The sequence below is a fragment of the Dendrobium catenatum genome, unplaced genomic scaffold (genome assembly GCF_001605985.2).
Source record: "Dendrobium catenatum unplaced genomic scaffold, ASM160598v2 fragScaff_scaffold_853, whole genome shotgun sequence".
Lineage (NCBI taxonomy): Eukaryota > Viridiplantae > Streptophyta > Magnoliopsida > Asparagales > Orchidaceae > Dendrobium > Dendrobium catenatum.
In genome coordinates, this window is record NW_021319315.1 from 4,190,267 (window position 1) to 4,214,746 (window position 24,480).

Here is a 24,480-nt window from a genome sequence, read left to right on the forward strand (position 1 = left end):
ATTCCAAAAAGGTACCTCATTAAGAAGAATTACTTTTGGAGTTGGCATTGTCCCTTCCCCTTCCCCTTTCTTCTTGTCTCTTGGGAAACCGTGGCTTGTATTTATTAGGGACTGAATTCTATGCTTTAAATTCATAATGAGGTTGCTGATTTTTGTGCTTTACCTCTTGGGAGTCCGGCCAGCCTCTGTTTTTCCGTGCTTGGATGTTTTCCTGAGACTGTGTTGCTTTGAATTCTGGCGGGCTGCTTGCTTTCCAAGATTTTGGCTCGTTGGTTCCGTGAATTACTTTTGATTCCCGTAACTATTCCTTTAGGATTTATGCTGGGCTATTTTCCGAAGTGGCATTTGGAAATCTATAAAAAAATGATGCTTGGGATGTTGTGAACATTAACTTAGGTGGCTTTTGGCATTCCTCTAATTTGCCTATAAATAAGAGATGATGTTGTAAAGGAAAGGCAGTTGATATTTGTGAGCATAGTTTGCTATTAACCTGCGGGTTTATTCGGAAATCCTGCGGGCTCTTTCCACCTTTCTTTTCTCTTCCCCTCCGGAAATCATGTGGGCTCTTTCCACCCTTTCTTCTTGGGCTTCTAACCTCTTCGTCTCTCCGCAAGTGCCACTCCATCTGTATCCTTCTTCTCAACAGTGAAGCAACTTTAGGGTGTTGTGTCTTGGTTGATTTGGAAGTATTTGGGACAGTCTAGCAGTGGCGGACCATCGGTTTGCTAGTCTTATTCACTTCTTTTATTTTATCTACTATTCGATGAATGTGAGGAACCCGCTCTGACGGTTGTCTGAGGATAGCGTCTTTTTATTTTCCTTTATTTCTTCTAATATTTCTTATTGTGTTTGTCAAGTCTTAGCTGTTTGTTTCTATTTTAATAAAGTTTGTTTTAAGTTCTATCCATTGTGTCTGTTTCTTCTTGTGTGTCTACATCAAACACGGACAAAAAGTTTGAATTTCTTTATTCCTTGGCATTTTATCCTTTCTAGGAGTTACTTGATTTTCATTATGGCACTGCATTTTTCCCTAGGAATTTGAACTGTTTTCTGGAATAACTTTCCAATTTTATTCATCCTTTCATTACAAACATGTTCTTTAGTTTATACTTTGAAACTTTGACATCTCACTTATGCCCATTTTTTCAGATTGGGATCATGTCTTTTCTCCCTTTTCTCTTGAAATTATTTTCCTCTCTAAACTGGACCCAAACTATTTACTTTAGTATCATGCACAATCTTTTTCTCTTAAGTTTTTTTAACAGTTGTAATATTTCAGTTTTGGCAATAATATTTATTGTGGAGTTTCTGCATTTGATCAGGTAAAGATGCATGTAGCCCAAGCCAGGAAAGCACAGAAGATATGGGCAAATAGCAGCTTTAGGCAGAGACGTCAATTTTTACGGATTCTTCTAAAGTACATAATTGAACATCAAGCGCTCATATGCGAGTACGAACACTTAAATTATTCATGTTTTTTATATATGAATAACAAGTAGGTTGGTATTTACTGAGATATCAGCAATGACTACAGGGTCTAACCTATGACCTATTTTAAAGATTAAAACAACTCAGGGAACAATTACTGTTGTCTCTTCATTTTTACTTGCATTATGCTGAGGCTTCTGTTTCTTGCTGGAGATATCGATTGAGATGCAGTAGGCACCAAGTATTGATTCCTGATTTCTGTATATTCAATGTGTACTATGAATTTTTCGAGATACATGTCTCATTTTACTTGGTGTGAATGCCAATTCTGTTATGTTGAATGTGCCGTTATTTTTATCATTATAACTGTTGTTGTTACACAGGGTCTCTTCTCGAGATACTGGAAAGACTATGGTAGATGCTTCCTTGGGAGAAATAATGACAACATGTGAAAAGATCACATGGCTATTGGCGGAGGGTGAGAGATGGCTAAAGCCTGAATTCAGGTTAAATATCCAATTTGATTTTCTTTTGAAGTGCACATGAGGATATATCCCTTGTATTATTATTAATAGTGATTTGTTTTAACTGTGTCTAATTGGGGCATCATATTGATTGCCTTGGAAACTGAAACAACAAATAACAAATAGAAAAACTGCAGTAAAATCAAAACGGTGGCTAATTTTGTATTAATTTCAATAACAGAAAATAAGATACATGTGATCTACAATTCGAGAGTAGATTGTCTCTCACAATCAACCTGGACGCTGTTAAGTAGCCCTCAAAGAAAAGAACTACCACAAAACTAAAACTCAGTCATAGCATGATCCTAAAACCCTAGACAACTCTCCCTCAAATAGCCCTAGAATACAATAATATAAATAGAACATTCCTAAATAATTTAAATATAATTTAAGAAACCTTCCTAAACAATTTAACATAATTTAGGAAACATTCATAAATAATTAAACATGATTTAGAAAACCTTCCTAAACAAATTAAACATAATTTAGGAAATCTTCCTAAATTAATTAAACCTAATTTAGGAAACATTCTTAAATAGTTAAACTTGATTTATGAAACCTTCCTAAATAAATTAAACATAATTTAGGAAACATTCTTAAACAATTAAACGTGATTTCGGAAATCTTCCTAAACAAATTAAACATAATTTAGAAAAACTTTCAAAATATTTAAACTTCTTGATTCCTCCTCATCACATTATGAATAATAACTTTTCTGGGTCCCACAAGGTGGGCCCCCCTGATGTATCACATATCCATATTGTGGTTGCTTTATCCACTTCCAACACGAGGCCTTGACTTTCAGTAAGTTGGCATTTCGTAATTCAAGAGTTTATTTTAAATTATTATTAAAATTTTTAATCAAATTATAATCGAACAATATCAGTTTAAAATCCAATTAATTTTATTTTCCTAGTCAACTACTTCGATAGAGCCATGGTCAGCACCATCTACTCTTGGCTAGTTTAAAGCTTCATGTGAAAGTTCATACTCGTGTATGGATTTTAACTTCGATTCTTCTTAGCAACTCCATTTTCATATCCTACTCTTTTATATTAAAATGCTTATGCAGGTAGTTAATAGCTTCGTGAATTAAGCTAATGTTAAATTTTTAGATTTGAAGAGGGAAAAAGGCTTAGCTTTATTGCACAAATCTATCCTTATTTATAGATCTATATAGAATATCTAAAAAAGAAACAAATAAATTACAAAATTACACATTATTGCCTTGATATAATCCTTCCTAAACTAGCCTCCTAATTATGGAAAGAGATTGGCGTGATCCAGGTGAGTCTCCAACGGATCCTAATCTTAGTTGTGGGATCAATCTAATAAGCGATGGCTGGGATTTAACACTCCCCCCAAGCTGGGCCTGCTGGGGAATATATATTTTCCATTTCCAGCTGGTAATCAGTCCCAGAAAGGCAATTATCAAGTCCTTTGGTAAGAATATTTGCAAGCTGATCTTTTGATGAGACATGGTGGATACACATAAGATCACTGTCTAACTTTTCCTTTATAAAATGTTTGTCTACTTCTATATGAGCTGAATCAGATTGTGAGCTATGTTAATTGCTGATTTGTTGTTACAATATAACTTCATGGGTCCTTTCCACTTGATCCTTAGGTCTTCTATGATTATCTTGATCCATAGTAGCTTGCATATTCCTCATGCCATAGCTTTGTGTTATACTTCTACACTAGATCTTGCCACCATATTTTGTTTCTTTCCTTTCTCCATGTAACTAGATTTCTTCTAGGGAATATGCAATATCCCGAGTAGATTGTCCATCTACTAGTGATCTTGCGTAATCAACATCAGTATATGCTTCTGAGGTTATTCCATAGTCTCTTTTGTAGAGAATCATTTTTCCTTGTATTCTGTCTACAGCTTGCATATGAGTCTTTTTTAGATTTTGCATTAACTGGCTAAGCATGCCTGCAGCAAATGTTATATCTGGTCTGGTGTTAGAAAGGTAGATCAATTTTTCCATAAGTCTTTTGTAAGCTCTCTTATCCACATCTAGACCTTTTTTAGCTTCTCCCAATTTGAGATTTGGTTCTACTGATGTTGGTGCCTGTTTACAAGCTAATTTACTTGTTTCTTTAAGAAGATCATTGATGTAGTTTTGTTGTGAAATAAAAATTCCTGTGCTGGATTATGCAACTTTAGTTCTAAGGAAATATTTTAGTCTACTAAGTTCTTTGATCTGAAATTCCCTTGTAAGACATTTCTTTATAATCATTTTCTCCTTTTCATCATTCCTAGTCAAGATAATATCATCCACATAAACTTAAACTATTATAACTTCCCCCGAGTCTGAGTGCTTGAAGAATAATGTATGATCCTCTTGATTCTATTGATAACCATTAAAAAGTATGACTTTTGAGAATCTTTCAAACTAAGCTCTAGGCGAGTACTTTAGGCCATATCGAATCTTTCTTAACCTACATACCTTGTCTCCTCCAAATTTTCCTTTGAATCCGGGTGGAATGTCTATAAATATTTCTTCCTCCATGTCCCCGTGTAAGAATGCATTTTTGACATCCAGCTGTTCTAGATGCCAATTATAATTAGTTCCTAGTGAGTAGGATCCTAACGGTGTTCATCTTGGCCACAGGTGCAAAGGTTTACTTATAGTCGATGCCGTACGTTTGGGAATGCCCTTCCACCACTAGTCTGCCTTATACCTTTCTAGTGTACCATCGACTTAATATTTCACAGAGAACACCCATTTGCAGTCGACAAATTTTTTTCCCACTGATAGGTTAGTGATCTCCTAGGTATTATTCTTCTTCAGGGCCTGCATTTCATCTTTCATGACACTTTTTCAATTTTCATCAAATAAGATCTTTAGAAATATCATTAGGAATATAAATATTATTTTATATAACCAAGAAATTTTTGTGTGAAGGTGAGAAGTTATTGAAGAATACAAAGTTGATTATGGGGTAGAAGGGAGGTTTTCTTATATTTAACTCAATTTCAGGAGATGGTTTAGATTCTTGGATTTGTCTAGAGCATTATTTGGATTTCTACACCTGGAATACTCTTTCATAAACTGTATGTTATCAAATATAGCTTTGTCTTCAATTTCCCTGGCATTGATTTCATGTTTAGGTAGAGCTGGAAGGACAAGAGGGCAAGCTCATTTTTCTCATCTTCCTCAGTTTCAGTCTCCCCCTGAAGATGAGGTTTGATAAAATAAGGGTTTTTGTTCATTAAAAGTAATATCAACATATACAAGGATTTTCTTGGTAGAATGATGATAACATTTATAATTTTTTGGGGTGGATGAATATCCAACAAATATACATTTGAGTGCTCTTGGATCTAATTTTTCTCTATTTTTGGCTATGAATGTGAACATAGGCAGTTGGAAGGGCTACTAACAAAGATTCTGGGTGTAAGGTTATTATGGATTCAAAATTTGGGGTAAAATGAAGATATGATATCCATTGGTGTTTTTAGTCCTAAGGTTTTTGAAGGTAGTTTATGAGACATGTGATAGTTGGAAGGGCTTACCTTGATGCAGGACTAGGTATGATTTAAACGAATGTGTTAAGAACTTGCACTTTTTGGAGTGAGAGCAAAAAGAATAAAAACATTAGCTACTAAATGATAATAGAAAACAAAAAGAGAGGTGACTCCGCTTAAGGCCAAATCACATGCTAAAAGCTAAGATCATCAAAACATTTTGAGTTTCAACATATGCAAATTAAGTAGATTTTCAATAGCATCCCTAGGTTGACAATGAGATTAGAAAACATAGAAAATCAAGCTCATGCCCTACTTTTACTAAGCATTGGAAGATAGCTTTGCACGATTCTTTGTGCTTGAATCACAACCTACAAGAGAAGAAGATTAGGAGTAAATTTAATAGGAGGAAAAGTTCACGCTCGTCGTGAGACGATGGTGATTTGCCACTGAATGGTGGAAAGCTACTCTTCGATGGCTTCGGACAAGGTGAAGATGATACGATCCAAGTACTCCTCGATGAAATTGTCTATTTCTGGGTTGACGTCGAAGAAAGGTGACCGGATGATCTCGACGAGGTCTTATTCGTTGTAGACGAAATCAGAGTCAAGATCGGGATCGGCCATGCATCGATTTCGTAGGGTTGAAGTATTGTAGACGACGTCCTTTGCTTCCCTTAAAGATTTCCCAAGAAAGAAAGAAGTTTCTCTCAAGGATTCAAGTGGAGAAGAAGGGTGAGAGGAGGCCGGCCAAAAGTGGGAGCTTGGGGAAGAAATTGATTCAGCTTTTGCAGAGGAAGGATGGAGTGAAATTTGGGAATTTGTTTTCCTATTTAATTCTTAAGTTTGGAAAGAATTAAAAGGGAATAAGTGAGAGGGAGGGGGCGGGAAAGAGAGAAGGTGAGATTTGAATTCTTCCCAAAGTGAGACTTTTGCAATTTGGAAAGTAATCAAATGGGGTAATGAAGAAGGGGGGGGGGGTGACAGTTTCAATAGGGGAGAGGAAATTAGGGAAAGGCAATTAAGGGTTGCTTGTGTTGGAATTGGGGATTTGGAAAGATTTAATTAAATCCAATTGAATTTAAATTCAAATAGGATTTAATTCTAAAAACTTTTCAAAAATAGAATTTCATAATATTTATGAAACAATTCAAATTCAAATTAGATTTGAATATGAATTAAATAGATTGCCTAACTTAGAAAGGTTAAATTGGAAAGGCTTGATTACATGCTTTGATGGGGGTTTCTAAAGGGAAGGTTGATGTGGCCGGTGGCTAGGGTTAGGGTGTGGGTGTTTGATGGTATGGAGGGGAAGAGGGTGAAGTAGGTTGGGTCTTGACTTGGTGGAGGGATTTTGGATGGGAGAGGGAGGAGTGTGTGGCTGGTAGTTTGAGGGAAGAGGGGACTTGGGCCGGCGGGTAGGGGAGCTTGGATGGGTTCGGCCGTGGGTGGGGAGGAGGGAAGAAAGATAGGTAAGAAAGAACCACGAACTCGGACGCTTTCAAGGTTGGTGGGTGATCCGTTTCCCTCTCCAAGGGATTTCTCTCCAAAGACTCTCAATCTCTCACAAGAACTCAATGTGCAAAAGTTTTATTATAATCCAATCATTAAACTCAAAAGAAACTTAAGGGGGCTATATATAGCCTCATACAATGAACGAGAAAATAAAAGACGACTTAACCCTTAGGGCTTACATATGACAAACCCTTAAGGGGTAAAAAGGAAAATACAACTAAAACAAATACATAAAGCAAATAAATAACACAAATACATATGTTGACTCAAAAATATAGCGGCGCGATCGTGGCTGTAGATCGGCGATCACGTCTCTAATATACTTTCCATGATTTGATGTCCCCATCATACCCCCATTAGGATTTGGAGACATTATTGTGGAATAGGACTGCACAGGTGGAGGTCAGAAGGTCATCATTTTTTCTCTCCGCAATCCTGTTTTGTTGTGGGGTGTGAATGTAGGAAGATTTATGAATGATTCTTTCTTTTTGAAAGTAGGAGGATAGAGTTTGATTAAAATAATCTTTAACATTGTCGGAACGAAATTCTTTATTTTTACCCCAAATTATTCTTAATCGTAGTGTGAAAATTTGGGAGAATTGTGCTAATATCAGATTTATCTTTTAGGAGAAAGATCAAAGAGACTCGAGTGCAGTAATCAATAAAGGATACAAACCATCGGGCTCCAGAGATGTTAGGAATTTTTCAGGGTCCCAATATATTATTATGAATAAGTTAGAAGGGGTTATCACATTTCTCATTTTTATTTGAAAAAGAATCTCGTTTATGTTTGGCTAACTCATATATTTCATAACGAAAATATTCATTTTCTAACTTATAAAAAAGTTTTGGATACAAATTTTTTAATACATCAAAATATGGATGTTAAGCTCTTCCAGATAGTACAGTCCATTATTCTCTTTAGCAAGTTAAATATTTTTCCCCAATTCCTGGTCTTAAAACAAGCAATAAGTAGGGTTAAATAGGATTTGACAATTATGATCACTAGTAAGTTTTTGTATAGATATTAGGTTTATGGATAATTGAGGTATGTGGAGCATACTTTGAGAGTGAGGGAGGGAGATAAGGGTATGTCTCCTTGGCCTGCTTCTGTGGTAAGCAAACCATTAGCAGTGATGATTTTCTTATCACTTGGGCAACGAGTGTAGTTGATGAAGTGGATAGTAGAGTGTGTCATGTGATCTGTAAACCTTTCAAATGATTTTTATAGGCACTTAATCCAATATATATAGGAAACATACTTGAAAGTGCAAAAGAAGATGTAGAGAATTTTTCAAGGGATACTAGTAGTTGTCTTAACTTATCAATATTTCTTTATTGAAGTCTTTGAAGCTGGATTGCATTTTTGGGGTGGGCTGACTTGTTGTAGTGTTAGCTTGTGATGTGCTCTGTTATCCACTTCTTTGAGTCCACTCTTTATTGGGGAGCTTTCGATGTATCTTCCAACATGTCTCCTTTGTATGTCTTGATTTCTTGCAATAGCTACACCAAAGGGAGTTTGTCTTTATATTTTGAGGAGTCCTTATATTTTTTCTTCCATGGTATCTCTTTTGTTGTCACTAGTGCTAAAGCTTCAACAATCTTTGGCTCCAACATGACCTCTCATTTTCTTTCTTCAGCATGAATGATAGGAATTGTCTCATTTAATGAATGTGTCTCTTATTCTTCTCTTTGCCAAGGATCTTAATCCTGACCTTATCAAACTCTGCATTTAGTCCTGCAAGAAAGTCATACTCTCTATCTTTCTCAATAAAGATTTTAAGCATAACAACATCTTCTGGCACTTGGTTTCTATGCATATGTAGTGATCAAGTTCTTGCCACAAGTTTTGAAGTAGAGTGGCATATTTTGTCACCGCTTTGCTTCCTTGTTTTGTGTTCCTCACATTGACCTTAATTTTGAAGATTTGGGCAGCATTCCAGTCTTCTGAGAAGATTTGTCTGGCGGCATCCCAAAGTCCTTCGTAGTAGATAGGAACATAAAAGTATTACTACTTTTTGGAGTCATGGAATTCCACAACCATAACATAATCATAGAGTCCTCTTCATCCCATTCCCAAAAATTGTGATCTCCTTCTTTTTGTCCTTCAAGGAGGCGATGTATTTTTCCTTTCCCTTTCAAGTAGGTCTTCACAAATTGAGATCACTTCAAATAATTTTTTCCATTTAAGTAACACTGCCGTTGCTAATGACCTTTCTTTATTAGATTTAAACGAGAATTTGGCTTTTAATAGGACACAATGGAGAAAAAGGATTCATGTAGCCGACCCCACGTAGTGGGATAAAGGCTTGATGTTGTTGTTGTTGTAAGCGATAGAAATGTTGCATACTTTGGAGATCTCTTCTCCTTGGTGCACACCATATAATCCTCAATTTTATCAAACCTCTAGGAAGAATTAACTTTAGCATTACAGTGTCAAACAATAGGTATGAAGGCCATCTAGAAATGTATCCTCAAACTTCTGGTATCGATAATGAAGGTCGATGCTTGTTGAGTAAATAGGATTTTAGCAGCTCCTATTTAGTTCGGTCTACCCCACTCTAGCATAACTTTGTTAGACTTAGATGCGCACACCCAAGAAGCCTAGGTCTGGTTGGGTTGACCCCTTCGCAAGAAGTATGGAGCCGCTGAACCTCTTCTTCCAGACTCACGAACGAGAGCTATCAGCTTTTTCTTACATCCGATTTTGCTCCAGGAACGATGTGAGAGCTGCTTGACCTTCATTGGTCTTGTTCCGCTAGGTTTCATTCCTAGCCACACACATGGGAAATTCTAGGCTTTCGATCCCCTTTCTCGATCAACTCTTCCGGTCGATGCAAACGTTCGGTTCGTACGAAGAGAAGACCTTATGAGTTTGATTCTTCGTCAATGTTTAAAATTACGTAATCGGGTATCGAGGCATTTTTCGTTTGTGAGGCAAGGCGTAAGCCTCAAGGCGTTTTGAAGCGTAAGCCTCAAAAAGAAAAAAAATCGCGTAAATATAAAATGATAAATTTTGTATATACTAATGAGTAAATAATATATAAAATATAAAAATGCACAAGATATGAATAGAAATCAAAATATCCCAATAATAAGACAACATGAATACAACAATATACTGGTCTGCCGGGGGTCCAAGGGGGCACTGCCCCCTGGTGGGGTTCAACCTGAAAAATTTGCAATCCTAACGAGGCGTTCCTTGAGGTGAGGCGCGTTTCAGTAAACTTGAGGCGTAAGCCTCATATCCTGAACTCATTGTGTGTGCTTTGAGGCTTAAAGGGGAGAAATTGCGTTGAGGCGTGCCTCTTATTGCGCAATTTTAAACCATGAATTGAGCAAATCCCTATATTTGCAATCCTATCGATGTTACTAAAGTACAAATTCTTACTAAACTCAATATCCATAATTTTGAAATGACTTTTCCTGCTTTTATTGATACTGGTGTAACATCAAATACTATTGATGATGAATTCATACCAATAGAATTTGTTCTTTCAAGCCCTACACCTCAATACAATTTATAATTTTAGGGTTCTTGTCTTGCATCGACAATATATTCAAAATATACACATCAAATTCCAAACTCATTGCCAAATCTTGTCCAAGGCATATCATGTCTCTAAGTTTTAAGTTAGACCCCTTAATTATTCCTATATCAAGATAATTCTTGGACTTGATTTTCTTCTGAAATCTAATGATAGACGGTTCCTGACCAATGATTACATCACTATTTTTAGGAATTCATCGATTTTCCCAATCATATCAGAGTGAGATGAGGAGCATAGTGAACACTATTTAGTTCCAAGAATTTATCCCCATTACCAATTGAATCTAAACATCCTGATATAAATTTTGAACCGCATAAACCATACACCAAAATTCCTAAACCTCCTTATAAACCCAAAAACATCCTCAAATACCATATTGCTGCAAAACAAAGACCTTATCCAAAGCCTCCTGATCCAACCTGTACTTGTGAAACCCCTGGACTTTGCAAGGCAAATAAGCTAGTTGAATTTGATGATGATTTGATTAATCTTTGTTATAGCTTGGAAGATTATGGATATGATCTTATTACTCCCAAGAAATTCTAAAAATTGATTACTTATTATGACATTAAAAATTTCATATCGAGACTTGAAAAATTGCAAGTCATAGGCGAAAATCTAATTAAATATTGGAACAAAGATAAAATCTTTTGTGAATTAAAGATCATCAATTAGGATATCAATATTTGAGGAATTGAGATAAAATTTAACAATTGGGAATTACAAGAATGTAAACTTTACATTGAATAACTGCTGAAGTTAGGTGTTATTAGAAGATTTGAATCTAGATATAGGAGTCTTGCTATGATTGTGATGAAATAAAGTGAACAAAAGAGATGATACTTTAGAGTGATGTTCAATTACAAAAGGTTGAATGATAATATTGAATTTGATGGATACAAAATTCCTTTTAAAGATCAACTGGTAAAGAAGATCTAAAAGCTAGATGCTTTAGCAAATTTGATCTTAAATCTTGAGTTTGACAAGTTAGAATGCATACTGACTCTATAGAATGAAGTTCCTTCTCTTATCCTGAAGGTCACTTTGAATGGTTATTTATGCCTTTTGATTTGAAAAATGCATCACAAATATTTTAAAGAAAAATGGATAATATATTTGTTTTTTATTACACTTATGTTTACATTGATGATGTTCTTATTTTTTCTCATACGAACACTTTTCTCATTTACATTCTATATTAACAATATTTGAATCTCATGATTTGATCATTTCCAAGAAGAAGATGACTTTGTGCGTCCGGTATATATATATATATATATATATATATATGGGGTGAGAATATTGCGTCCGGTATATATATATATATATATATATATATATATATATATATTTTATTTTTTATTTTATTTTTTTTATTATTTTTTTTTTTAGTGCGTCCGGTATATTAACATATCTCAAAGAAGATTCTTGAAATGCCTGATAAGCTTGAAGAGCTTAAGCTTTTGAGAACTTTTTTGAGACTTCTGAATTGTGCTAGAACTTTTATTAAAGATTTATCAAAATATATCAAGCCATTATATAACAAAATTTCTTTGAAAGACACTAGAACTTTCAACAGATAAGTTGTTTTGCTGGTACAGAAAATTAAGAATTTGATTTCAAAATTGCATGAACTGACTGTTCCTCTTGTTTCAGACTATTTGATTATAGAATTTGATGGTTTTGAATAGGGATGGGGAGGAACACTTATTAGGAAACTAAATAAATTTTCTGTTAACAGTAAAGAAAAGATTTGTGGATATGCTTCAGGAATTTATAAGGAAAAAAGATATTTGACTTCTTTTGATTATAAAATGTCTGCTATCATTTATAATCTTGAAGTATTTTATTTTTTTATTTATAACAAAAATAAAATTTTCATTAGAATTGATTGTAAATTCATTGTTAGATTTGCTAAATATAATAAAGAAGTTAAAAGCATCATAAGCTCAAGATGGTGGATTAAGTTATTTGATCATGTTATTAACGACTGCTTATTTATTAAATAGGAACATATTAAAGAAAACATAATTTTTATCCAGATCAGTCATCTAGACATCTAAATCTTGGAAAAGTTTCAAATTTAATTTACTTATTGACTATTCTGACTATGAATTTTATGTTATGAATGTTTCAGATAGGGTGGAGAACAAATACAAAAATATGAACTTTGGAGGATTGAAATTGAGAAAATTTGAAGGATCTGGAATCTACGACTTTTGGCCAAGAAGGGATCTGGATGAAATTCAATCATGCCTTATTGACAATCTATGAAACTTACGAACTGATCCTTCAGTGGAAAATAATAAAAAGGTAGTCATAAATTCTTTAGTAGACTATTTCCTTACTACAATACAAAGGCCTTTAGGAAAGAAATTTTTATGTTTTTCTATCTTTACACCTCCAAATCCTGGAATCTATTCAAGTTGGGCTGAAATGAAGAACCAAGTACAAGCGTGCTTGAACCTATTGTGGAAAGGTTTCTATAGTATTCAAGAAGCTTAGAAGGAGATGAGAGAAAAGGTAGGACCTAATACTATAGATCTCCTTCTTTGTTATGTGTTGATAATTTCAAATTAGTAAAAGAAATGGAGATCAATAAATTGAAGGATAAAGATAATAAGAATCACAATCAAGATATTATAAGTAGTATCAGGGCTTTACCTGAAAATCTAAAGGAGAAAATATATATGCTGCCAAACTTCACTAGAGTTTCAGAGTTCAAACAACTATAGGAATTCCTCATAAGGATTGCAAAAGGACAACATAGTGCTAGAGGAATATATGCTCAGAAATAATTGTTTAATAATTATGAGATTGAATGCCACAATATTTCAACTATATTGTAAAAATCAATAAGGATTTTGCAGAACTTGTCCTTGTAAAACCAAATAAAAAATCTACATAGCATACATTCGTGCTGAAGAGTACACTGTGAAGAATATGAAGGTATGATAAATATATATATATATATATATATATGAGGAATATGAAGGTATGATAATCTCCTCTTTAACTTTGCTAGCTGATGGACTTTTGAAAAATATTTAGATAGGGATTGCGGGAAAAACAATGATATTTGGAAACAAGATGTCCCGAGAAATAAGCTATGCTTGAACAAAAACTTTTGGAGACATCCAAATAATCATAGAATCAAGCCATCCAGATTGGCAAGAAAAAAAAAATTTAGCCAGAATTATATATATAAGATTTCTACTAAAGAGGCTGATAGGGACTATGAAAATTTTGGAGAATAAAATATATTAAGCCCATCAGATTTAGATGAGCAATATTGCCTTTACCAATAGAAGAACACATAAATCATTGAAGAACGGTAGTATAAAGTTCATATTGGTTTTGGGATCACTCATTGAATTTCGACAGTTATCTATTAATAGGTGAGACTCTTATTGAAAAAATATACATGAGCTTCAACTTAGAAAATAGATATTTTTATGAATTCAAATACAAAACAAACAATGAAGGATTGGTTGAGAGTTATAAGAAATCTACCCAAATAAATGATAAAGAGAAAAATAAATCCAAAGATCTCCACTTGTGTCACGACCCGGCGAATTTTGCGTAGGATTTTCTAAAATTAAACCCGTTGAAATCCGACAACATTGAATTTTTCACTTAAAACTCGTCGCGGCGCTTTGAAAAGCGTGCGAGGTCTAAAACGGCATTTTCGGGTTTTCACAACTTGTATACCGAAGGTATGTATTTTCTAAACTCTACTTGTGTTAATTTCAGAACAGAATCTTTGGAAGTGTGGTAGGACCCACATCAAAATACGACTATACAACACTGCTACTTTTCATACATACTATCTCTAGAAGATTTTCTATACCCAACATGAAGAATCTTCTACTTTTCAATATTAATTTCATCCAGAAGAAGGAACTCCAAAGTGCTCCACTTAGTTACTATTTGATACTATTTGTAATAATGTGTAATTATGTTTGTAAACCATGGTAAGGTATGTTTAACCATGAGTGTGTCATAGTAAAAGGTAACCATGGGAAAAGGTTTATAAATACCCATGAGAGTTCTTTGTGAATATATGGGTGTGTGGAGTGAAGTGAGTGAAGAGTGGAAATGAGAGTAAGAGAGAAATCTCTTGAGAGAAGAAAGTGAGAGTCATCTCTTGTAAATAATGTCTAGTAGTTTCAAGTCTTGGAATAAAGAAGAAAAACTTTTCAAGGTTTGTAATAAACCTTTTATCTTTAGTTTCCAAATCATTTTCTATGTTTTTCTAGTCTTCCTACCTTGTTAGTTTTATTTTCTTTCTTAAACTTGAAAGATTATCTTTCTATCTTGGAGAATCTTTTTCCAAAAGATATTATTTTTAGTCTGCCAACAGATCGGTTAAGTCAATGCCTACTTTGATTCCTGTTTAAGCAAGGGAGTATTCGAGGGAAATTTTAGGGTCAACTACTTTGTGAGGTTTTAAGATGTGCTGAAATAATATTGGAAGATTTCAGACTATAAATCTAAAGGGTAAAAGAACTCTAGAATAGAAATTTAACATCTTAAAGAATTTTACGAAGAAGTATTCTTCGGGTTGAACTTATCAAACTTCACAAGAATTTTAATATATATATTATAAATCTTCATCCCCAAGGACTTGTAAATAGGAAACAAATTTTTGAAGAACATACTCTTTGAGGCTGTTTGACTGCTTACCTTTGTTTCATTCTTATTTCATTTTCCACCTCTAACTTTTTATTTCCTTTATTTCTTTCACTTTTCATTTCTTTTATTTTTTTATTTTTTAAATGGTCAGCTGAGCCTCCAGAAACTTTATATTTCTTATATTTTATTTTTGTTTAATTTTATTTTTTGTTTTTTTTTTAAATTTATGTTCACTAACTTTATTTTTGCGCTCTAATTTTTTTATTATTATTATAGTATACCATATATAACTTTTAATGGTTGACTCGGTCACCTCAAGATAATATTATATTATATTGTTATATATGTACTAACCCTTATGTTGATTCATTATAATTTGCTGTAATTTTTTGCTGCTTGATTACATCTGTAATATTCAGGTTTTTACTGTCTGTATCACCTGCACTGTTCATCCTTCTCATCTTCATCAAATCTATTATTTAGATTTGATTGGAGTAGGTAAGTGATTTGTTATCCGGTTTAGGGTTCCGACTTTAGAGAAAACCCCAATCCAAATTTCGTTGGAACGACGAAGAAATATCCTTTAGTATCAGAGCATAAGAATCGATGCGTCTTAGCTGCGCCTCAAATCGAGGCACATACCTTGAGGTGCAAACCTCAAACCTTTATTGAAACGATTCATATATGCATTGCTTTTGGCTATCTATTCCCTTATATTAGTGTGAAGGAGTTTGAAAATCTTCTATGAATGTAAAAGGATTATCAGAAAATACATGATTAGGAATGGTACCAATATCAACAAGTCTTACTGAATTTTGTTCAAATACTATCACAAATGCTGTTTTCTTGGTTGTTGTAAAGATAGTATTATTGTAGGCAAACTTATAAATGGTTGGATGAAAATCCTAACTTCCCAAATTTTTTTCTACCATCTCAACCAATTCCTATGTTTTTGTTAACAACTTTAGTCTTACCATCAATCCAATAGTGAAAGTAAGAAGAAAATTTTAATTTTGTACCAATTTTTAATAGTTTTATAAAAAATGGGAAATAAATCTTGCATCTCTATTTGACACTGCAGTCAAGGTTAAGCCATATAATCTCACAATTTCCCCCCAAAAAATAGCCTTTCTATGTCTGATGCAACATATATCTTTCAAAAATATATAAAATATGCTATTTTGGAGAATTTGTCAACTATAATAAATTTTTTAGCATTCTCTCTTGTTGCCCTGATAATCTGAAGATAAAATTTATAGATAAATTCTCCTAAGGTCTATAGGGCATAGGCAATGCAATGTAATTTTCTAGTCTCTTTTTAGCAGCTTTGGTTTGCTTGCAAGTGTAGCACTGAGCTACTAATCTTTAAAATTTCCTCTTTAGCGAGAGCCAATAAAGCTTAGACCTTGTCAAACCTATTGTCTTATACTTTCCAAAATGTCTTGTTATATTATTGCCAAAATGCAACTCTGCTCCGAGTAATTTCTTAAGAGAGGATCTAAGTATGCATAGTTGCTTTCCTTTATACTAGTAACCCTCAAGAATTGAAAATGGTTCTTGAATTTTAAGGGCTTGCCTAAATGGTTAGGATAAATGGCATGAAAATTAGGGCATATTGAGTATTATTCTTTAAGTCTATTAAAAGGTATCTGAAATTTTTAGGAAATAACACAAATGTCACTATTGTTAAGGCATTTGTAGGTTTCTTATATTTTCGAGGCTAATGTTTCATAACAAATAAAATTTTTTGAAGAAATTCTACTTGCATAACATGCTTATGATTTAACTCGGGCCTATTTTAGATTTCTTGTTTTCTAAAAGCATGTTTAGTATATTTTTAAACTAAATTAATTTTTTAATTTTAAAAATAAATCAAGCTAAGTCTTGCATTCTACCACAAAAATAGCTTTTTTATTCTTCAGCTCATGAATATGATTATCACCCTTGTGAAATTGGGTCTTAGTTTGCTCCATACTTTCTTGATGTCTTAAACTACTCTCATGGAGCATAGTATTTATCACTTGTACCATCTTGGCTATACCCTCAACTTGATCATTGAGATTGAATTCGATGGTTTGATATTCATGGATAAGGTTCATAAGATGCTAGAAAAAAATTTGCCCCTTTTTGAGGGGTTGATTATTATTATTTTTAATTTATGTAATACTTATGCAAAGGAATGTTTAATGCATGTGTTTATGAATTTTAAACTTTTTGCACTAAATTTTTGGGTGCGTATATATGATAAAATTTTGCGAAATATGCTTCCTATAATAAACCACTAGTTGGTCCAATGTAAAGTTGTCTCCTATATGTAGATTTGCATTCTAGGTTGGTTGGTGATTTTTATGTTGATCAATCACTAAGGAATTCACTCAATATGGTGTTTTAAGGTAGGTTAGTCTAGTTTTGTGGTGGAGGTAACTAGTAGGAGCTAAGTACAAACGTGGAATAATATATAATTTTCTATTTGATTTTTATAAACAAAAATGAATAAAAATTACCAAATTCCATAGACAGAGATTACCCCTTATTAGATGGTGGATCTACAAATATCAAATGTTCTAGATCCCAATCTCCAAATGTGTGTTATCCTGAAATTGCCAAAATCTAGGCTTTAGCTTTCATACCAAGGTGAGCCAGCCATGGAATGTGTGATTCAAGCCTTTTACTTGTTGTAGTGAGGGGCTAATGATGTGGGGCTTGCTCTTGAGTGGTTGGAATAATTTTATTTATGGTGGTGGTTGAAATGAAGATGTTGACTAAGTGGCTAGGTCATGATCCATCCTAGGGTTCCCTTTGGGGTTTTGAATCTAGGGTTTCTAGGGCATTCGAGGCATGGGGCACTTGGAATGTTAGGCTAGTGTCTTGAGGTGTGATTTAGAATAACAACAACATCAAGCCTTTATCCCACTTCGTGGGGTCGGCTATATGAATCTTTTTTCTTCATTGTGTCCTATTAAAAGTCAAATACTCCTTTAAATCTAGTAAAAAAAGATCATTCCTAATATTTTCTAACCAATTCTTTTTAGGTCTGCCTCTATCTTTCTTAATACAAGTCAAATCTAATACCTCTACTCTCCTAACCGGGTCATCGGAAGGCCACCGTTTTATGTGACCAAACCATCTAAGGAGACTCTTTCTAATCTTATCTTCTATTGGAGCTACTCCAACCTTTACACATATATGCTCATTTCGTACCCTATCTATAAGGGTAAAGCCACTCATCCACCTGAGCATCCTTATCTCTGCCACACTTAACTTAGTATTATGCTTCTCTTTTAATGGCCAACATTCGACACTATAAAGCATTGCAGGCCTCACCACCATCTTATAGAATTTTCCCTTGAGTTTGAGGTGTACTTTTCTATCACACAACAAGCCCGATGCATTCCTCCACTTCAATCATCCAACTTGAATTTTGCTAATAATATCCCCATCTATTTCACCATGGCTTTGAACACTATATCCAAGATATCTAAAACGTGTACTCTTATTAATGACTTGATAGCCCAAAGTCAAAATCCCTTCACTAGGTCTATTACTACTAAAATTACAATCCATATATTCTGTTTTAGATCTACTCAAGCAAAAACCTTTAGCCTCTAAGGTTGACCTTCATAATTCATGTTTACCTTCAACTCCCTCTCTAGTTTTATCAACAAGAAGAATATCATTTGCAAAAAGCATACACCAAGGTACATCTTCTTGCAAATGTCTAGTGAGAACATCCATGACTAAAGCAAAAAGATATGAGCTTAAGGCTGATCCTTGATGTAACCCAACCGAAATAGGGATTCATCTTATTATTATTCGACAAGTTTTACGCTGGCTGTCAACTACCTATCGCAACCCTCCACTTTTCTCATCCAAGACTTGGGACCTGACAACGACAGTGTTTAAAATGTTTGGTGAAAATCCAAATGGTTTAGAGGCCAAATGATAGGGAGTGAAGTCCAAGCCAAAGCCTAGTTTGTATTGATTTGATTAGTTTTTATATATTAGTTAGTGGAGGGGATTAAGTATTGAGGGGTTGAAAAGGCTATGTAATGTTAGGGTAATGTGTGGTGGTTGGATTTAGAGCAAATGGTGGAGATCAAATGTGTTTTAGGGGTCCCTAGTTGGTTATATATTCTTGGGGATTTCTTTTTTGTGATGCTAGGAAGATGGGGGGAATATGCTATAAGAGATCGTGAGATAGATAAAAAACTTGAAGAAATATATCTTGGTGTTTCACTAAGAAGAACCCAAATAAGAGGGGCCCGGCTACTAAGCTCTCAATTCTAGAGATTTCTCTATTTATTTTTTTTCAAAGCTTCAGAATTTTCTCTTTTATTCATTCAAATAATATCTAAATTAATATATCAAATTTTAATTTTTTAAATTAAAAAATACCTAGAAAATTGGGGTGGGGAAAATATTAAAGGATAGTTGGTGAAAATAAAGGTTAGAGGGAGGAAATAAGGTTGTGGAGTACTAAAAAGTTGTTGCCTTCCATAATGGCCTTCAAACAAGGCAGGAATAATTTAATATGAGGGAAAAGTAATTGAAAGCTATCATTTGAAAGGAGAATTAATGGTTGAAGATTCAAAATTTAAAATATCTACAATTTCAATATTTTTCATATCAAACATTTTTTATTTATACATGGTGAATGGTGATGATGGCCTTCTGGCTTTTGAATCCATCATGACTTATTGATCTTGATCTTATGACTGGGCCATTGTAGCTCTTGATTTCATTTTAATTTTTTATCTTGATCTAGTGATAACACCAACTAAATTTGCTTGATGGTTTGCATCAAGTCTGTAAGAGCCATTCAAAGGTATAAAAATCACATCTTTCCTAATTAAACATCTTGATATTGAAGCTCCTCTTTTCTTTCATGGAGCTATTGATCTTTACCTTCATAGGATTACTAGGTGGCCTTTACTTGCAATTTTATGCACATGCTCCTTTTCTTTTTAACATTGTCAAGCCTTCATTTTATTGTGACGTTTTGATCAAATGGTAGGCCCTTCTAGTCCCTTAGATCAGTGATATATAAAATCCACTAGCAAATGCAGGGTGCAACAAAGAAACAACATAAAAATTCTTAAAATTCCACAAAAAAACTTTAATATTTTTCATAAAGATATTCCATCCACAAAATCACATTTCTGAATAAACAGAATCATCATCCATACAGTTTCACTTATATCATAAATATCATTACAGAGCCACTAAGAAATCCAAAACAATACACTGATAAACAATCTACATACCTTTGCTGTAGACTTACTAACACTACTACACAATAGAATATAAAGCCAAATAAGCCTGATTGTAATATGCTTCTACTTTTTCTTTGCCCTTTCGTGTGATAACAGACAATATAAAAATTGGCGAGCTATAAAGCTCATAAAGTTATGTAATTTTAATCAAAAATTAAATAAGACATTATAGTGAATAAAATAATTGAAATCATAACTGAATTAAACTCATAAAATAATAGTGAAACAACTTAGAACATATTCAGGATCATCTTTCGTTTTATTTGACGCCTATGCATAATATCAATATTGCTTATAATATGTTTTGGCTATCATTTTACATATAATTAGCTTTTATGGCTTTCATTATAATATTTAATAGAGTCTAGGTAAAACCTGATATTATTGTCATTGAACTACATTGAGGTTCCTTTTGCCTCCATTGAGGTCCCTTTTGACCCTCCTACATCGCAGGTTTTATTTCATTTCAATGTTAACTATTTTTCTAATATGATATTTATCAGGCTTCAAAGTTGATGCACTCATACTTGATTTGTCATATTTCATGCTTTATATAAGATACATCTTCTACACTGCTTGCATTAAAAGAATAAGTATGCGTTACATAAATTAGTGCTTTTTTCCTACATATTGTCAATTAGAAAAATATTTTTCTAATTATTATATATCTAATTTTAAACTTAAACTATTCAAGTTTATATATGATTATTCATACCTGAACATTTGGCTATGAATACATCCTAAGCAAAATCATTAACTTTAATGCAGAGTTTCCTTTAATTTTGTTAAATATAAATGGACATGTCCATAAATGACAGCTTTTGCTTTTTAATTTAAAATTGCATTACTTTACCTCTTTGATGAATTGCCTTCTCAAATCCGGCACCTTACACCCTTTTTCTTTTGTAAATTATTTCAAACTTCCCTGCTGCATATACTATTAAATCCTAACACAATTGATAACATTTTCTTTAGATACTTGCACCAACCTTTGAAAGTCTATACAACCACTTTAAACAACTAAATTGCTTACCTTGATTTTCTTCTTCCCTTAATTTTTCCTTCTCCTTTTACTCTGCTTCTTACTCCACCTATCAATGTGGTTTTTTACTTGTATTTGAGTATTAATAAAAAGGTCAAAAGATTTGAGAGTGCTCTATTTTGATATAAAGCTCTCTTGTAAATTTGAAGTTCTTTATTTGAGTTCTCTCATTCTACCATAATAATATGTAGATAGATATTTCTAAAATATTCTTTATATAATATATCTCCAAAACAAGCACTAGCAAGGATTGTTTATTTGTGGTCCATGACTCCATGGGAAATTACTGGATAATTTTCCCCCTCTTTTCTATTCAAACTAAACTTGTACACCATAATCAGTGGAGAATTAAATTAAGAAAGTCTTCCACTTATTTCTATTGTCTTGGTCCTTTAAGGTATTCCTGGAATATCCATGCCTTCTATTGTCATATAGTACTCATAAGGCACTTATTCATTTTACATATAGATTTAGATCTATAACTAGTGTCATATGTTCCGTATTTTCTTAGAATAGCTAAAAGATTTATAAACCCATCACAATTGAGTATTTTCTTAATCATTTAAAAATATTTATGGACAGTTATTACTTACATATCATGAAAATTGGATATTATGTATTAATTTTTGTTCGAACAATCCTACAGTTCTTATCTTTTGTAAATATCTTTGAATACCTACTTCAACATACTTTGGATGTACTCACTATCAAAACTAGATTTTTTGTTAATAAGATTTTGCCTCATGCTGAATATTTATATAAGCATTTTTTATAGCTGGCACAACTAATGCAAATTGAATGCATCATTGAAAGAATCTGCCTATAATTGGTAACTTGTTGGTTACCTTATCTATATCTAATTCTAGTCACCACTTTATCATACATAGCTTTAATAGTTTTTCTACCATTGAAAAACCTCTTCTCTTTTTATGATCCATTATATCAATTCTTGTCAGACTTGATCATGTGATTTTTTTTTAAAGATCAATAAGCAACAGATAAATATTTATTTTGTTCATTAATCTCCTTGACAGACAAGTTTCCTCCATAGAAGTTTTTTGGGTATTGGTTCTTTTCTATAAACATTTTGTTTCTTTATATTGGGCTCTTCGTGATAACCCTCGAGATCTAATCATGTTTTTGGCTATACTCTTTTATATTCTTTCTTGGATATAGATTAGGTTGGGGTTTGTTTTCAGCTAGAAATGGCTCTTCGTTTGTGAAGATAATCATAAAACGAGCTAATAGTAATTTCATTGTAAACAAATGACGCTACAAACAGTATAGCATGACTGCATGTAAATAATGAATCTTGTCCTCTTTCTCGTTCAGAAAACGCTATTTATTTAATACCAGGGAGCTAAATAGAAAATTGTACTATCAAATAGAGCTTTTGTTGAACCCTCGAGATCTCACTTTGTTACTTCTCATATTACTAATTAAGTTGTATATGTTGTCTCAATTGATTGCAGATCTTCCGGTAGATCAATGCTGCATAAGAGATCAAAAGTAGAATTTCATCCCTTAGGTGTGATTGGAGCAATTATTTCTTGGAATTATCCATTTCACAACATTTTCAATCCAATGCTAGCTGCTGTTTTCTCAGGAAATGGTGTGGTGATAAAGGTATAATACTTGAATATCATGCAAAAAAAAAAAGCACATGGTTTCCTCGAAGTTGTGTATGGATGGTTAAAGTTTTCTATCGCCAATCTTATGTCCTCTTGATTTTCTTTCTTCTGTCTTTTCATTCATATCAAAACCTAATGCTTTGAATCTTGCTAGGCTAGTGCTTTGAATCTTGTTAGGCTTTTGTTAGGGGCATGCTCCTTGTGCAGGTTGGTTTTGGGTTTGAGAGTTTCAGTAAGGAATACAAGTAGGGATGTAAGTGAGCCGAGCCGGCTCGATCTCAACTCGCTTATGGACTCGCGAGACGAGCTCATGAGTCAAGCTCCAGCTGAAAGTCGAGCTCATTTAAACGAGCTTGAGTTCGAGCTTGATGAGGCTCGACTTGTGTGCTCGCGAGCCACCTCGAATAATTATTAATATTTTTAAAATAATTTTATTTTATTTATTTAATTTATTTTATTTTCTTTCTTCTGCCGTTGCCAGGTCCCAAGTCCTGGATGAGAAAAGTGGAGGGTTGCGTTAGGTAGTCGACAGCCAGCGTAAAACTTGTCGAACAATAATGACATGAATCCTTTAAGAAATTGTGTTAATGCTAGGGCGTCCCCTGGAAGCGACGCGCTAAAAAATAATATTAGATGCTAAACATATTTATTAAATTTTAAATTTTTTAAATCCCGCATAAATTTTAAAAAATCCTGCCATGGCTTGTGAGCTAGCTCGAGCTCGTTTACTGTGGGATGTGCTCGAGTTCGAGCTCGCCTTTTGAGTTCGACTTGATAAGGTCACTACTCGGCTCTTTTACACCCCTAATACAAGTGCATAAATTCTTATGACACAATTTATTTTGTCAAATTAATCATTGCATTAATTAATCATCGGTATAAAATGCAAAAGAGCATAGTCACAATTATTATTATTTTATTATAAGCCAATTGTTAGTTTATGAGATGACAACCTAGCTCTCAGGCTGCGATGGCATACTAGCACATAAATTTTGGAACCCCTCTAAGAGTGCTCATACTATAATTTAGTTGGATGCAAATACCTTGAGCTTGTTTTGGGAATGCTTTTTGGCATTCTTTCTTTTCAAATCTTCACATATCAGTATTTCAGTTTAGTGGGGAGCATGCAAACGAAAGTATTATAATTCGCAAGTACTCGGCTTGTCAACCATGAGCAAAACACTTTTAGAGTTGATTATCCATCTCTGTTGGGTAGCTAATGACTTTATTTCGAATAATATAACATATTACAGCAACAAGAAAATTACAGAATTAAGACTTGCACATACCTTCAACTAGTTTCATTTGCCTAACTCCCACTAAAATCAAGCATCTGTTTTTCTCTAACCTACCGTCGTGAATCTGCACAGTTGTTTCTAAATTGAATTACTTTTCTTTTCAACT

General features: G+C 33.5%; 1 protein-coding gene across 2 annotated transcripts in view; it reads left to right on the top strand.

The window, feature by feature from the left end:
• Positions 1 to 24,480, top strand: part of LOC110100428 (aldehyde dehydrogenase 22A1) — an 86,246-nt gene that overhangs the window by 13,363 nt on the left and 48,403 nt on the right. For both annotated transcript variants that reach the window (XM_028696950.1, XM_020827928.2), the window contains exons 4-6: positions 1,323 to 1,450; positions 1,812 to 1,934; positions 22,918 to 23,071. In XM_028696950.1, coding sequence (XP_028552783.1) covers positions 1,323 to 1,450; positions 1,812 to 1,934; positions 22,918 to 23,071 — 405 coding nt within the window. The remainder of the gene's footprint in view (positions 1 to 1,322; positions 1,451 to 1,811; positions 1,935 to 22,917; positions 23,072 to 24,480) is intronic.